The 17,646-nt window shown below is 37.0% G+C and overlaps 1 protein-coding gene across 3 annotated transcripts in view; it reads left to right on the top strand.

Moving 5' to 3' along the window:
* Positions 1 to 17,646, top strand: part of ANO3 (anoctamin 3) — a 157,077-nt gene that overhangs the window by 71,477 nt on the left and 67,954 nt on the right. For all 3 annotated transcript variants that reach the window (XM_033062351.2, XM_033062350.2, XM_033062352.2), the window contains 6 exons: positions 897 to 997; positions 4,748 to 4,792; positions 10,508 to 10,639; positions 11,983 to 12,089; positions 13,492 to 13,547; positions 16,786 to 16,907. In XM_033062351.2, the coding sequence (XP_032918242.1) occupies positions 897 to 997; positions 4,748 to 4,792; positions 10,508 to 10,639; positions 11,983 to 12,089; positions 13,492 to 13,547; positions 16,786 to 16,907 (563 nt within the window). The remainder of the gene's footprint in view (positions 1 to 896; positions 998 to 4,747; positions 4,793 to 10,507; positions 10,640 to 11,982; positions 12,090 to 13,491; positions 13,548 to 16,785; positions 16,908 to 17,646) is intronic.

Raw genomic sequence — 17,646 nt, 5'->3', positions numbered from 1 at the left:
ATGGTTTTGTAAGATCTGAAATGTTTTTGTTTTCCACTAGTATTTTATTTTATCCACATCTGTTGAGAAAGTAAAATATTTGAGGTAGTAGTATGGAACTCTGATATGACTTTATGAAACTGGTAGGTAAAATTGTAAAGATTAAGTGTTACTAATATTTTAATTACATTTTCTTTTACTTACCAAACCTTGCAAACTCAAGCTTTTGGAGGCTTTAATCAGACTTAACTCAAATATCAAAGTATCTAGTTATAAAATCTCATGCAGATATATCTAAGAGAAGGGTGGAAAACTGAAGAGTTCATATGGGAAGGTGGATATAGAAATCTGTAAGGCTGAAACTTTTGTTTTATGTACAAATAAGTGATGAAAAACATTTGTATAGAGTACACATTGTGATTTTAACAAAAAATTATCTCAATTCATACACATTTAAAAGATCCCAGCAGATATTTCAATTACTGAAACATTCCCTTGAGTTACCATTTTAGCAGAGTGCAACCTGGAGCCTACTCTCATCTCTAGCAGCTGTCCATGCTTCTCCTTTAATGGGAGACACACAGAATGGTCTTCAATCTGCTTATTTAAAGTGATTTTTTTGAGCTTTAGAATTATTTCCATGTAAAATCTATTCCATATAAAAAGGTGCTGCATTAAGTCTTTACTTATGTTCATGATCAAAGATCTTTCCTTTTGTCCCACTAGTCTACACTTACTACTGTTTGTAAGGGAGAAAGTTTACTGATTTTCCTTTGTCTGGAAGAGCACTTATTTTCAGAGTTGCATGTCCGATTCAGGCCTAAAATCAGAATTTGACTCTGAAGAATACTTCCAGAAGGTTGGCTGCTATGGGTTTAAATTATTAATATGTGTTTGCTTGTTATTGCTCTTTACAGCCAGCTGTTACCAACAGTGATATCATGTTCATTAAAATTCACTGTCCATGGGAGACATTATGCAAATATGCAGAGAGAATGAACATCAGGATGCCTTTCAGGTATTGTGGAAACTATTTTAAGAAACCTGAAATTTAGTGCTTAATGTTGAAAGTTCATCACTTACTTAAGTCTAAAATGCAGTCTTTAATGCTCTGTAGCCAGGCATGCTCATATTTATTTTAGTGATGTGATTAGGAGAGAGGAAAAACAAATAACTCCTGTTCTTTCCTCATTTTTACACAGTGTTACTTGTTTTCAAACTTGCCTTCTAAATCAAGTTGAGCATATGTCTTTTGAGAAAACAGTAGGGTTGGCAGAGTTCCAGATAGTCTCCATCTGAGCTCAGGTATCCTCCATGATTTTAGGGTTTTTCTGAAGTCTTACTGAAAGGCAAGTGAAATGACAGAAAAATCTAGTGTCTTCCATGTCTCCATTATAACACAATTGTTACAATTTGAGTAAAATGAGGTCCAGTAGCTTTCTTTAGGCAGAATAATGGACTGAACAGAGTTCCTTGTCTGAATACAAAACAAGTTCTATTGTATGTTTTTGCAGTAAATATTTGTTATTAATTTGTGGGACAGGCTAATATTTCCTGCAACAGAACATAAGTCTTTAAAAGGAGAAAATGTACCTTTTCAAAATGATTAATAATATTCTTAGGGAGAGAGAAGAGCATATAGTGTGCTGTAAACCTTCCCATAAGTTAGTTGGTAACTAGATGTTAAAGTTGTGTGGCTCATGGAAAATGTTCTTGTAGTACTCCTTTCTCACGAAAACTGCCAAGTGCTCAATCTTTTATGCTATGGCACTGTGGCTCTCTTGCATTGTTCTTAAGACAGAAACTGTGATTATGAAGCATCCATTGCATAAATCTTGCTCCACATACCCAATTCTGTAATGATTAGTCTCATCATCCCATTGAAACTTCAGGCCTTTCCATAAAAAAATATTCTGTTAGAGTCATCTTCCATATGTTTAAGAATATTATTATAGTGCTATTTGAGCTCTTATCTAGTTCAAAAAATACTTGTCAGTATATTAAATATAGAAGTGTTTATGGGTATACACACATGAATAATCTAAATTCCAATTAAAAATTATTTTTTCTTACTTGTGATACATTAATTTACAAAATTGTATTTTAGGAATGGTTTGAATTCTTTATAGTTTTGGTTTCTTCATAGATCCATAGTACTCTCAGAACAAAAAAGGCTGAGTTGCAATCTTGCTTTATTTAGAAGGCATTCTAGATCATGTTTGTTTATTATATTATTAAATGACACATTAATATATTCTCGTTAGTGTTTCCCCAACGTGTCTTTATTCCTGGACTGCCGCTTTAGCTTATTTTTATCCAATTCATTTCAGTAAATCAAAAGTAGGTAGAATACCAAATTTTACAATTTCACCTTTTTGGTAGTTTTGCTGTACAATAAAATACATATATTTGGGAAGAAATTTTTCCACCTCTTACCTCCATAATAGAAGTATGAGAAACAGTAAATTGGGCAACATTTCTATTATCTTTAAAAGTATTTTAATAGGAATTTAAGTGAAATTGCAGTCTAAAACTTGTGTGAATATTTCAGTATATTTCTTTAATTTCTATGTCTTTTAAAACAAAAGACTCAACACAATTCTGTTATAAACTGGATGTAGCAGAATTGAAGAATGGTCTGCCCTGCTCTGCAGTAGCCTTTACAAAGTGTCCCCTACAGGAAATGAGCAGTTTTTCATGACACCTTCTCTATTTATAGAAGGCTGTGCTTTAGAAACTTGCTGAGACAGAGTTCAAGTCTTCATCTCTGTTCATATTTGCCTAGATGGCTTTTTCATGGATGCAGAAATATAAATCTGCACTCCTGTAGCAACATCCTGTGACCACACAATTAAATTACATAGGTTGAAAACACTTGTGTTTGAAGGGTTGACCTTGCTTTTTATAAATGGAACATTTCCTACCTGGATGGTATATTGTGGTCCTGAGGTAGCCATTCAATGGGCAAAGGCACCTGAAATGATACAATTATCCCTTAGTGATTACTCAGTGAAACTAGAGTATCTTCCTCCCACAAAGTTTTAGGTCATCCTTAGATTTAGGTAGGCCTAAGAGAAGAGAGTTAGACTCGTGTCCAACTTGATCTTTGTGAGTCCCTTCTTACTTGAGATATTCTGTAATTGTAAAAATAAAATGATTTCTCTTAGTCTTTATTTGTTTTATCAGTAGTTTCTGACTGGTTCTAGTATATAGTTAAAGACGTCAGACAACCTTCCCTGCAGTATTTTAATGCAGTATACCCATTTGCTCTTGCACAATCTTGCAAAATTTTGGCTTTTAGTTATGGTCACTAAAACATACCATATGTCAATATCATACATGAATAGCAAATAATTAAATTCATACTTTTTAGTTTCGTTTTGCTTAATCCAGGACTCTAAACAAAATCAACAAAATTATCACCACATGGATTGCTTCTTCTCTCTGTTTCTGAAGAGTAGAAGTACTTCTGAGATTCACCTGCAACTCCAGAACTGTTTGTACCAAAATGTGTTGGCAGATATATAATATGTATCAGATATGTAATATAGATGGAATCTATGTCTCAATTGCAGAAGGAAATTTTTCTAAAATTTTGATAGTGTGCAGTAGTCATTATTTTCTTGTGTACAAGGCTGATTTTGCAATGCTGCTTTATTTGGAAGCATATATATATGGTTTCAAACAGGGTTTGTCTAAACATCAAAGTTAGATCATGACTGAATTACAATTTTTTAACTTCTGTACGTGTGTTTGTTAAGTGTATGATCTGTCCTAGAAATGCAATTACTATATATGCAGTATATATACATATCTATACCATATATCCACTTTCTAGAACTGAGACAAAGCTTTAATTTTGTCTACAAGTATCTTGTGGCACATAATTATTATTGTTTGTAATTAATGAATTATTTGTATCTGCAACTTAGCTGAACTGTCTCGGTAAAACAGCTAAGGTTAGCTAAAGGGAATTAAAAAAGGGTTCTGTTAAAAAAAGTCTGAAAGCCTTTAAATAACCCTTCATTGCTTCATTTACAGTTCTACCTAGAAGTACCAAGTGTCAGGCTGCCAACAATCTACAGATTGGTAGATACACAATTTTCCAATGACCATGTATTTTCCAGGCAAGGTGTCTTTCACCCTCTTTTTAATTTCACAGTATCTTTTAAATTTTATTAATTTTAGTGGATCTTCCATGGAGGCAATGTGCTTGAATAAATCTCAGCTACTGCCCAGGTGTGCGGTTGAAGATCTTGCTAATTCCTGAGGAATCTGCGCTGCAATGATCGGGGCTTTTGTGGGGTTGAAGTATGATGTAAAATTATAGAAGGAAGCCAGAAAAAAAGCCCAAACATCTGAAACTAGATGTGGAAAATATAACCATGCAGTAAATATGTCTCTATTTAGTTTCAAAATAGCTATCCTCAGAAGACTTTACTGGGAATTTCTGGTCTTGTTTTTCTAAGTGTCTATAACTAGTGAAGGGTGGAGAGAAAAGAACTGTTAAGTGACTTACTGATTAGCTATCATTATTGTCAGCAGCTGCAAATCTAAAATGGTAATTTTAGAAAAAAAGTAAAACTTGAAAAATGTGAAGCTATGCTATTGTAATGACTTATTCTATTTCAGTTGCCTTTTAAAAGTATTTTTCACCTTTTTGTCTATGAAAATGCATGTTTTAAAATGTCTAGCATTCTTTTATGACATGTCCTTTTCAACTGTCTCCTACTTAATTAATCTCAGCTGATTTTTGTTGTTCTTTCAGGAAAAAGTGTTATTACACTGACTGGAGGAGCAAAACCATGGGCAGGTTGGTGGGTGATGTATAGCTTCTAATTTTGTCAGATAGTCACCCTGCTAAAGAGAACCCATTCGCAGTTGTGAATTTATCTGTGTAACTTGGAAAATTGATCATTTTCCTGAAAACTCAAAATATGTTAGCTCAAAGTGTTAAAATATTCATCTGTAACAAGGTACTTTAAAGCTTTGCCAGTTCTCATTTTAGAAATGTAAAAATGTTTATGCCAGGGAAATAAAAAAAACATCAGCAGCAAAGATTTAATTCTGGATCGATGTCTGCCATTACATTCTGGCAGTCAGCTACTTCCTTAGATATGCAAACGTACTTCCTCTCCTGGATGTCCTTGTGATCAGGAGCAAATCAATGTCACATGCTGAAGGCTGCTTTGAATTTTTATTTGCTGGCTGAGAGAATACCTTGCAAAACTCACGTGTAGGTAGCTGCTGCTGCTGTTGGTGTTTTTGTCAGCCCGAAGGGTACAAGAGGACATAGGGGCAGGTGAAAGGAGCCCGGGAGTGCTAGGGAGTGAGAATGGGGGAAGTTGAGCTGTAGTTACTCCTCATCGCTTTAGTCAGACATAATTATGTCTTGTAAATCCTAATCCCCAGCCGAAAAGACACATGTAAATATTTCACATGAGGGAAATCTCCTGAAAGAGATTTCCTATCACAATTTTCTTAAGATGAGATTACTTTTGATTTAGCTTCTCTTATTGTTACTTTAGATGGTGAAGAGCTCTCATTTCTCTGGAACAATTTAGGGAGTCTCATGATAATAGTTTCAAAGGTGATCAGCTAACAATAGAATGTTGAATGGTAAAGTGAGAAATTGAAACACATAAGCTGATATGTAGAAATGAACCAATTCATAATACAGATTCACAACTATGAGTCGTCCTTTTCCCAGTTCACATGCTTGCCCCATTTTATCATGCATTATGAAAAATCTAAGTGAGATGTTTTTAATAAAAGGCAAAAACAACAAGCTTTATTTCAGAATTGTCTTATTTCATCTGTAATCCATCTGGTGAGTCCTGGATATTACATAAATTTTGTTTTCTGTATTTAGAAGGATAGATGTCTGAAAGCTGCAACTTAAGTTGCACAGTACCTGTGAATTGAGTATTAAGTAATTTTCATTCCAGATCAGTTTTCTGTTTTGAGATAAATACGTCTACGTGTGATTTACTTTGTGAGAAGTTGGGTATATAATTTCTGACACTTTCTATAATTCAGTGCACAAAGGAATTGTGTGATACAAACGAAATAAAGAAAGAAGCTATATTTAAGATTGAAAACTACTCTAAAATTGCTGACGTACATATCACATGCATGCTTCTACAGCTGACACTGTTACCTTGCATCTTACAGCTTTTCAAACTTAACTGCTTCTCTGCAATTTATTTAATCTCTTGTTAAAATTTCTATGTTGAGTTTATATGAGCTACAATGAACAATATGAAAATTACTGTATATCAAAATATTAAATTTATAAAGTTTATATAATTAAAGAATACAAAGTAACATTAGATATATTAGTCCTGCTGTGACATGTACAGTTTTAACTTTATTGACACTGTTATATGATATATATATATATGCGTCCATGAATGTTCTTTACAAGGTTTGCAAAAGATTATTAGGTGGATGAGTGAAAGGACAAGAAAAATGCAATACTTAATTTCTTTTATGTGGTGTGTCTCCATTTACATACCTTTAAAAAGCCCTTACCATTGTATTTAATTCTATGAAGCTTGATTTCTATCCATAGTATCACACTATAGAAATAAATTTATCATACTCATTCATGAGCAATATTTGGAAAACCTTCTTCTCAAAGGAAAGAAATATACATGTAAATAGGGTACCAAAAATTGTCTGAACTCTCAGACTGAAGACTGAATAATCTAGTAAAACTGTCTTGTAATTGTCACATTGGACCTGCTGATTTCATGCTAGTAAAGGACGGAATCAAGGACAAGAAAGTGGAAAGATAGTTGTCTTAGTATGCAACTTTACTCTGCCCACCTAAATGTTAAAATCATTTAATACTTCTAAGGATAGAGAACCTAAATAACTTTGTTTAACACCTGACCTGCAGTAAGTTTGCTTTGCAAAAGGACTTTTAGAATATTTTGGATTTCAGTCTACACACTGAAGTGAAATTGTTGATATCATTCCATTAAATAAGCGAATTATAATTTTCTTTTTTTTAGTGATGATTGTGTCTATATGTTGTATCTGTCAACCTTAACCTGTTTCCCATTACAGTACATAGAAACGCACTGTGCCCATGTAATTTGGTGGCATATAGTTGTCACTTCTGGCCAGTCAAGAGACAAGCAAAACACCAAGCAAACTACAGGGTGATGTCTGCTGTCAAAATTACCTAACATGACTGGTGAACTTGCTTAATTTTGCTCTCTCATTCCATGAGTTTGATGAGATAATGCTAAGACAATCTATATACTGTGTTTCTTTCCATTGCAGTCTGAAATCTGCAAGTATTTTTGGCTGAACTTGTTCTGCAAAAAAAGATTAATCGACCAAATAAATCAGAACAGTACAACAGAGAATGGAAGTTGAACAAAGCTGAAATTACAAGTATATTCATAAAATATTAAATTGTATAGCTAAGAATGAAATGCACATGCATTTCAGAGTACTACCACTTGTTCCAAGGTGCATAATGTTCCAGTTGCAGGAGTGATTTCAATAAAAGCATGCCAGTATCCCATAACTTTGCAGCACCATTCCACTGGGATGTTTTTTATCTCATTGCCTGAACTACTGACTTCCCTAGACCAGCTCTCTCTGATTTTACTTTTACTAAATAAACTACAATGAATAGTTTAAGTCAGGAATCTGTTTAAAGTGCAGGTTTTAACCTAGAAAACTGCTCTGAGTAAAAATGCTAATGCTTAGTCCTATGATTAAGGCAAAAATTTGTATTTAAAGGCAAACTCCATGACAATTTCGTTTCTTCTTCAACAGCAAAATCGCATAAGAAAATGTCTCTCTTGTTGGATCATTTTTATACATTTCTCAGTTGCAATATTCTATACTATCTAGCAGTAAAGATACTACATTTTGTCTCAGAAGATAAACTGCAAATGTAATGTAGACACAAGCATTAATTTATTCCAATGCTTCTTTTCATGTTTACAGAAGCAGCCATTAATGTTAAGCAAGAGCTATTTTCTTCAACATAATATTTATCCACTATTTTTTAGATTTTGGTATGGGAGAAATGATCAAGTCTTTTCCTATAACTAATTTTAAAGTACTTTCATAATAAAAAATTTGAAATTAGATGCATTGTTTTCATCTTCTTCCTGATGCATCTGCATACTTTCTCATTAAAGAAGAATTCTGAATTTTGACTATAAAGTCAGCAAGTGTACAATAGGAAAAAAAAAATCGAGAGTAAAGGGGAAACTGCACTTATATAAACTGTACTACAAGAACTTCCATTGAAACGAATAAAGATAATCAACTCACTAAGGTATTAATAAGGAGACACTTAAGGAATAAGGCACTTAAGGAATCCATGTGCCTGTGAACTGTTTCCATTTCATGAACATATTATGTTCTTGGGCTTATGATGGTTGCTATTGAGCACAAGTGGTGCCCCTCACATGCAGTATCATTTACAGCATGTGCACCAATATCTTGCAATATATAGCAAGAATAAAATTTTGAGAATTTTAAATGTAACTGTAAAATCCTTATCCCCCATTTAGATGAAATTTATATCTGTGAAATAGGGGTAGAATGTTTTTGCTGATGTTTATAATAAGAAGTATATTTTCACAAGGGTCACTTCATTGCCTGAGAGCAATTTACCATGTCATCACTTGTTACTCTTTACTATGAACATTATGAAATAATGTTCATTCACGTTATTAAATATTACTGACATTATGAAATACAACTTTTTATTTTGGGCATTATGAAATGTGTAGCTGTGTTTCTGCTTAGCACAGGCAATGAAGTATTCACCTCAGAGAAAAAAAATTGTTACTTAACTTTACACTTCTTGTGGATATAAAATATATATGCTTTATATATCACTCACACATATTCATTTAGTAGAACCCAAATTCCACTGGAAGAAGTACTCTTTAGGAAATGTTTTTCTCAAATTTAGATTTTTTCTGAATCTCTGATGTACTTATTATGTTATGACATAGCATGTTTAATTTGAGATCTACTCCTTTAACGGTGTTACAATGCAATGGCAGTTGAATGTGAAAAACTATAGTTGAGCAAGGAGTGCAAAACTGAAGTGAGCATTTGCTTGAAAATTAACTACACTTGCCTAGATTTCCCCATGTATAGATGATGTCCTGAGACATCATTAAGTAAAGGTGCTAGTAGAGAAAAAAAAAATTATGTTGCCAGTATATTATTTAATTGAGGATACAACACTGATGTTCTGTTTGTGTTTTGTAGTATCAAATTTTAGGAATCAGGATTAAAGCCATATCTAGGGTTTTGGGGTTTTTTTGCCTGAATACTGCATAACCATTTCGGTATAGCATATCCTTTATTTTATTTGATATTTAGGTATACTGTTTCATCAGGCAATATCAGCTCTTGGATTTTTAGAAAAATTTTGCAGGGGAAAACTTTGTTGCAAACAGAAAATCATAATCTGATCCTTAGCACTGTCAAATTTACAGTAATTTCACGATTATAAGCCGCACCATTTTGACTAAAATTTTGATCCCAACCCAGAAATGCGGCTTACATTCAGGAGCAGCTAATATGTGAAAAAAGTTCCGAAATTTCCCAACCCGGAAGTGCAAACTGAGGTGCCAAGCCGAGCACCTGCCAGTAAAACCCGGGATTGCGTGATTGTTACAAATTGGTTACTCTGTTGCTCGGCAGGTGGAGGCAGGCTCTGTGCCGGCAGCGGGGGGTGGTGGAAGGCGAGGGGCTCCCTCCTGCCGGCCCCGCGGCCCAGAGGGGGGAGGTGGGGGGGCTCCATCCCTACCTGCCGCCGCGGGTGCGGGGGGGGCTCCTTCCCCGCCTGCCACCGCGGGGCAGCGCCAGGCCGGGGCAAGCAAACCCGGCAGCGCTGAGCTGGGCCACCTGGCCCCATTGGCAGCCCCGAGCCGAGCCAGTAAACCCCGCAATCCCATTACTAATTGGCAACTTTGTTGCACGCGGGTCCTTGCTGCAAATGACAGCGCGGCTTATAATCAGGTGCGGCTTATATGTGGCCAAAGACCAAAACATTGCTGACACCCCGGAAATGCGGCTTATAATCAGGTGTGGCTTGTAATCGTGAAATTACTGTACTTAAAAATTTTATGCATTTTAGTGTCCAGGTGGCCAGGCAAGAGAGCAGGGAGGAGTTTCGCTTGCTTTGTTCACTGCTGCTAGATAGGTTCCTGACTAAAGCATAAGCATCCACAGTTCTGCCACATGAGCTACCTTGGAAAATTCATTTCTCCAGACTCAATACTGTAGTCCTATTTTAAGCCATAATCCTACCAATTTAAGGATGAGTTTTATTCAAGTAAAGTGTTCAAGATAGATTGCAAATAAATATTGTTAATTTTACTTTTTAATTCTTTATTTTCTTTTATTTACTTAATGTGGGAGTTTCCTGCTTTAATTTCATCGCATTTCTAGCATGATATCACTAAATATACAATGCAGGAGATAGAAATAGCAAGCAATTGAGAGCGTTAAATCTGACTTCTTATTGTTTCAGTTTGCAGAGGAATATTAGAGAGCTGAAAAGTTGGTTGCCGAGAAATCCAATGAAACTTGATAAGGAGGCACTGCCTGATCTGGAAGAAACAGATTGCTACACAGCGCCCTTTAGCCGTGCACGCATCCACCAGTAAGTGCTGAGATTGGAAAAGCAGTGCCAGAGACCACAAGGATTTTCTATTTTCTCACTTCTTAAGCAAGTGCCATAGAGGTAGCTGCTAACAGATGGTCACTGGCAATACCAAATATCATAGTGGATATTATTCTCTTGAAGTGAAAATCTGTTCTCTTACTTGCTATTCAATGGTCACTCAGTAACACAATCTGAAACTATCTGAAAAATGAATGTTGCCATTTCAATTTATAAGTTTTTTGGGTTTTATTTCCCTTACACTACAAAATTAAATATTTGTTCAAGTTTTCTGTGCTTATTACTTATTTTACTTAGGCAAAACCTGATGCAGCTGTTGAAATTTCGAACATTGGAAGCGAGCTGAAACCAGTGATGATTTTTTTTCTCTCTTACCAGATCTGCATTTAAAAAGAGCTTTTGCCTCTGAAAATACAAATACATTTACAACAAAACCATATGTATTCAAATCAGGAGGTTTTTGACAATGCTATTCGTTAAACTGTGACATGAATTTTTTCAGTACCCATAAAGTTAGATTTTAAAATTCTGTTTCTTAAAGTTATTTTGTGGTAACTGTTTTAGGAGAGAAAATTTAGTTTAACCTAGAAGTATGAGTTAGGATAAGCAGGATTTTTGTGCTCAGTAAAGAAGTGAAATGGTAGTGAACTGACTTTATCCCAGAAGACCAGAGTAATTGCATTATAGTCTCAATTTTTATTTATTTTTTTTCCCAGTAACTTACCATACTGCACTGGGTCACTCCACTTTTGGCTTTTGGTGTTTTCTTTTCAATCAGCTCAGCTGATGTAATTAATTAATTTTAACAGTGTCACTTTTGGCATAGTTGTGCAGGAAGAAGGTCCTGCATATCAGATATCTGGTATCCAGAATGGAGCCATCTGGTCAAGGATGCTTTACTTGACTCCATCCTAGGATCCTCTAAGAAAAAATGGTTGTGAAGCTGCTACCCAAGTCTCCAGTGCACGGATTTTGTTTTTTTGAACAGTGGTTTTGGTGGTTCTACTACACAGACAGCTGTCAGCTCATAAGTAATTAAAATTTAAGGTCACTACTGTTACTGAAGATCTTTGTTTAGTTAATTATATCCTGAACAGAGATTAACTAGATAATAGGATATTTTTGGTTTTAATTTTAGTTTTGTTTTCCCAAAAATAATCTATGGTAAGGATAACGTTATTGGATCTGCTGTAAGGGTGTAAAATCCTGCATCTAAGGAATGTAAAGATCCAATAAATCATTTTAAAAAGAAAATAATTGAACAGCTATGTTTCGATATGTGTGCATTGTTTTGAATATTAAGACATTCATTATTTTAATAGTTTTACGATAAACAACAAAGACAGCTTCTTCAGCAATTCCACAAGAAGTAGAATTGTGCATCATGTGCTACAGAGAACTAAGTATGAAGATGGAAAATCCAAAATGGGTGAGAATGCTGTATTTTTTACCTAACCCAAAGTGATAAAAGTTTTCATATTTAATTGCCTGAAAAAATATAATTTGAATAAACTCGATTAATTTCTTCCTGTTCTTGAAATCTTTTCATTCACACAGTACAAAGTTGAAACAATGTTCCCTCATTTTCTACCTAAATATCTCAGTGAAAATTTGCAATATTTTTTACTTAATTACTCATTCATTAAAATAAAATGGAGAGATTATTGTAACTTTACATTATTGAGAGCCACAATAAGGGTTACATATACCTCAGAAAGCTGAAAGTGTTTTCAAGGACTGATCCTAGTATTTCAGCTATTAAACTATCAGTTTCAGTCCAGCAGAATCAATGTGTGCAACACTTGATTTATTTGAGGTCTCTGTGTAGCTCAGAGACAGTTGATCTGAAGACTGAAGTGGGGTTATATCAACACTCATAATACAGTGTTAGTTTTTAGAAGGTCTAACTACCCATTTTCATTTTCAGTGACCAGGGGATGTGTGCATGACTTTCTATTTTTTCTGCAGGAATTAAATTAAGGATTAAGTATGCAGAGGCTTGGATGATACCAATTACAGAAAGTTGTTACTTGAGTTTCTGAACAAAAGCAGTAGTAAGAAAAACAGGGTGAATAAGTGTTCATATCTAACACCTTTGCAGCTGATGATGGCAAATTTCATTATGAGATTAGTTTAGTATAATTTATGTGTTTGAATAGACAAATCTGTATTTCACCATACATACCTGGTTTTTGGGGAAACTTTTGGCTACAAATCTGCTCTTAAAGGCTAGTGAATCTTTTTATTGTACCTATCAATGGTTATTTATTTTTTCATTTTTTTTATAATGCACTGTGCTAGTACAACAAATCTGTTTTTAGGAAGACTCTAGGAACTGATCCAAAATGCAGTAGTCAGTCTGGCACAGAGCACTTCTCTGATATGAAGTTGTCAACTGATTTATATTTAAAAACACTGGATTAGCTTTTAACCCTGCAGGGGTTTCACTGGCTCAAGGATTGTCTGTCCATACCACTGTCTGTGTACAATAGATCGTCTGGTCACCCATAAAATCTGTATTATGTGCTCTGAGGAATACAGTGTGAATGTAACTGTCTTCTCACCCTCAATCTGGTACAAGCACTCAACCCTTAGAGAAAGAATGCAGACTTTGGTGCTTTGGCAAGTTGCTGTCTAGTTTGACAGAGCCAGAGATCTTGAAGGATCAGCAATACCTGCTGAAGTAGTTGCTTGGATTATTGATTGTCATCTTTAGCAACATTCCTATCATTTAACACTAAGTTACATTCTCCAAGTACAACTTGAAAATTCACACTACTTGAAAAATGTGTATACAAATTGATATCAGAAATAATGCCTTTTTTTTTTAGGTATTAATAGACTACTAAATAATGGAACATATGAAGCAGCATTTCCACCACATGAGGTAATCTGGTTAATTTGATTTTTTAGTTTTGTATTTAGATTAAAGCTTGCACTAGTGGTTTGGGATCTTAATTTTGTCCTGCAAACTTTTAATTTCATATTGTAATTTGTTGATGCTTCTTTTATTTATAGCTTTTACTTTAATATTACTTTAATATTGGCTTTTAAAATTTTCTGTATTTGGTAATTGTAGCTCAACTCTGGGTGTTTCAGCTGAATATCGTGACTTGGTTTTGTGTTTCAAAGACTTTACAAATGGCTGAGAGTAATTTTTAAATTATTAAATACTTTAATTTTTAATGATAAAATACTAGGAATACAGAGAAGGAGTGTTTTCTATAAATAATATAACATCATGGCTAATGCTTCAGCTGTGCATTACTGACTTCAGGGAAAAGCTGTCTATACTTCCAGAAAAGCCTGTGAGGCTTTCTCTGGCATCAAAACTGTGATGTCATATACATTTTATATGTTCCTTTGTTATGGCATAAGCTACTGTTTCCACATCTCAGTTAAAATTAGTGAAATTGTATTTTTAAGCCACTCTTATTTTAATTGCTACTTGACTCATGCTAAAGACTAGTGGTGGAGCACTTGAATTATTTTTGATCTTTTTTTTTTTTCTTTCACACATGAAAAAGTAAGAGTGAAAATTCAAGCCTGGTGGGAATGCTGAGACTTGAACTCTTTTATGGGTAACAGTGCAAAAAGAAGCAGGAAAAATAAATAAAACATGTAATACTGGGTAATGCTTTGCGTCATTTATCCAGCCTTCTGTGAGACTAAGTTGATGTTCTCCTCCTAGATGTTCCTAGATGCTGCAAAGGTCACACTTAGTGTTGACATCTTTGGTATGCTGCTTTGCTGACTGTAAGGAAAAAGGACTAGTCTTGGACTCTTTGCTATGTTTAGCTTTGATTTTTAACTCATTCTTAAGTCAGAGAATCATGAGATTGCAACAAGTAAATGATGTTCTTTGAATTTTGGGGAATGCTCAAGATCTCAAATACATGATAAAAATCTAAATGGCTTAGTTACCTAGATCTACCAGGGGCAAGAATCTGTCTGTTCACTAACTGAAGTACAGCACTGGAGAGCTCTGCTCTCCTCACAGGAAATTGCTTGGCCCATTTGCAATGAATTGATGAAATATTTTCTTTACCGTGGCTGAGTGATGGAAGTTTTTTGGGAAAAAGTTCAGCTAAGGGATATCACCTACTTCCGAATTGAAGCCAGATTACAAATGCAAGAGATTCTGCTCAAGATTGTTCTAGCAACTCTTTATGTTACCTTTTGACTGCCAAGCATGAGGCTAAATCTTTTTGTCTGTTAGGTGGTCTGTAAATGTCAGACAAGGCCTTGAGGGACTCCTTTTGGATCAGACTCTGTTTTGCTTTTAATGCCTCGAGTCCTGTGTAGCTTCAAAATAATGCCAATTCTGTTTCCTTCATCTTAGAAAGTATACCACAGAAAGAATATATTTTTCTATACCTTCAACAGTAGTGAAAGCATGGAGAGAGAAGACAAAGGACTCTGCATGATTCAATGTGAATCAAGCAAAAGCCAATTATTATGCTTCTAAACATTGTTTATATTTACAGTAATTTCACGACCATAAGGCGCACCGGACTATAAGGCGCACCCGCCGGGAATTGGCAAAATTCGCAACTTTGTAGATCAGATAAGGCGCACCGGACTATAGGGCGCACTTTTTTTTTGCCGCGAGGCTCCACCCCCAGCTCCCTCCGCGCGGTTGCTGGCCGAGGCCCCGCCTCAACCCGGCAGTCATTGGTCCCCGGGCCTGCCTGTACCTGGCAGGGGCGGTGCCGCGGGGCCCCAGGCCCGCCTGCATCCGGCAGGGCCGGGGCATGGCCGCCACCCCTCCGTGCTGCCTCTCCGGGGCCGGGCTATGGCCGCCGCCCCTCTGTGCTGCCTCTCCGGGGCCGGGCTATGGCCGCCGCCCCTCCGTGCTGCCTCTCCGGGGCCGGGCTATGGCCACCGCCCCTCCGTGCTGCCTGCATGGGGCCGGTGGGTGCCTGTGGAGGGGCGGCTCCGCCTGCACGGGGCCCGGGGGGTGCCTGTGGAGGGGCGGCTCCGCCTGCACGGGGCCGGGGGGTGCCTCTGGACGGGCGGCTTTGCCTGCACGGGGTCGGGGGGTGCTTCTAGAGGGGCCGCCCCGCCTCCACGGGGCCGGGGTGTGCCTCTGGAGGGACGGCTCCGCCTGCACAGGGCTGGGGCGTGCCTGTGTAGAGACGGCTCCGCCTGCACGGGGCTGGGGCGTGCCTCTGGAGGGGCGGCTCTGCCTCCACAGGGCTGGGGCGTGCCCGCCCCTGCTCCGCCCCACCTCCACCTGGCAGCCATGGCCCTGCCGGCTCCCCCCGTGGCTCGCAGCTCGCACTTCCGGGTAGGCAATTTTTTTGAACTTTGTCCATCAGATAAGGCGCACCGGACTATAAGGCGCACTTCCGGGTTCCAGGGAAAATTTTAGTCAAAAGGGTGCGCCTTATAGTCGTGAAATTACTGTACTTCTTTTCTTGGATTACAGAGTCACACATTATTTAATGGTAGCTCCACTTCGAGCACGCATCTCTTGGTTGGTAGCTCTATGTTGTCCACAAGGCAAGCACGTGTCTTTTTCTTAATCTAATTGGTTGATACTGTAAGTGTCATTTTACTTGGGTTGACACCCCTATGTTTGTCAGCAACTTTCCACTTCTTTCTCTTGCAACATCAGCTTTTTTATCCACAGAGATGACCTCATTCAGAAGGTTATCCATTTTCCTGTAAATATGATCCTACAAAAGAAAGTCACAGAAAATGTCTAGGAGAAGATAAATTACATACTTGAAATATCTAAAATTTTATAGAAGAAATAAAAATATTCCACAGGTGTTTCTTGAAAAATTTAAATAGGTGAAAGCATACAAGTAGGCATCTATTAGAAACAATGTTGAGGTCATATAAAGAGCTGAGTACTTCTTTGAAGTCTTATATTAACATGTTTCCGTCATTAATTTTTTGAGAAACTGGCCATTTCAGAAGTGTGTGTAACCCTGTCTCTTATGTCAGGCTTACGTTAACTCCTGATGACATGTTCCAGATACACTCAGAATAAGAGATCTATTTATTAAATATAAAGAACATTTATGTTAAAAATTATAATAAAAAATATCTAAGAAACTTACACATTTTCCATAGTGCCTGGTAATTTACTTTCATTTCTTTGTGTTTTTTTTCAGGGAAGCCACAAAAGCAGACATCCCATCAAAACACATGGAGCGCAGAATCACAGACACCTCTTGTATGAACGTTGGGCACGATGGGGAATGTGGTACAAATACCAACCTCTTGATTTAATCAGGTATTAGTACTCTGAAGATTTTCTCTGATACAAAAAGCCTGGTAACACTGTGCTAACTATATTCATAAATTCCTTATGCTTTCCTATAAGATTTAGCCATTCCCTATTATTGGATGAGGCTGGAGTTCTCTGAGTTGTTTTTTTGGGTGGTCATTTGTAGGTTAATTTCAAATGAGTAATGTGAAGTACATGTAGTTCCAACTGCTAAGGAATTTGCAGTGTGAAACTTAAAATACAAACCCATAATGCGGTCTGCTGATCAGAGACACTTACCCCTTGTCAGAGTACCACAGAGAGCACACTCTTATCCACATGGACAGTCAGAGTTATCCAATGCAGAGGACTTAAAATGCAACCCAATTTTAACCTTTCTCTGTGGGTTTAAATACACTCTTATTTACAGCAATTTCAAGATTACAAGCTGCACCAGATTATAAGCCGCATTTCCGGGGTGTTGGCAACATTTAGCTCCTCGTCCATGTATAAGCCACCCCGGATTATTAGCCGCACTTTCGTTCGCAGCGAGGATGCGTGTGCAACTTTCACAAAGCTGCCAATTAGTAACAGAATTGCAGAATCGCAGGGTTTACTGGCTCAACTCAGGGCCGGGCAAGCTCGGCCCACTCAGAGCTGCCGACAGGGCCGGGTGGCCCAGCTCAGCGCTGCCGCTTGGCGGGGCCGCTCGGGGCCGGCCGGGTGGCTTGCTCGCCCCTGCCCGCCGCCTCCACTGCTGCCGCCG

The sequence above is a fragment of the Catharus ustulatus genome, chromosome 6 (assembly GCF_009819885.2).
Source record: "Catharus ustulatus isolate bCatUst1 chromosome 6, bCatUst1.pri.v2, whole genome shotgun sequence".
NCBI lineage: Eukaryota > Metazoa > Chordata > Aves > Passeriformes > Turdidae > Catharus > Catharus ustulatus.
Note: the sequence above shows the minus strand (reverse complement) of the source record. Positions and strands in the feature narration are given on the sequence as shown.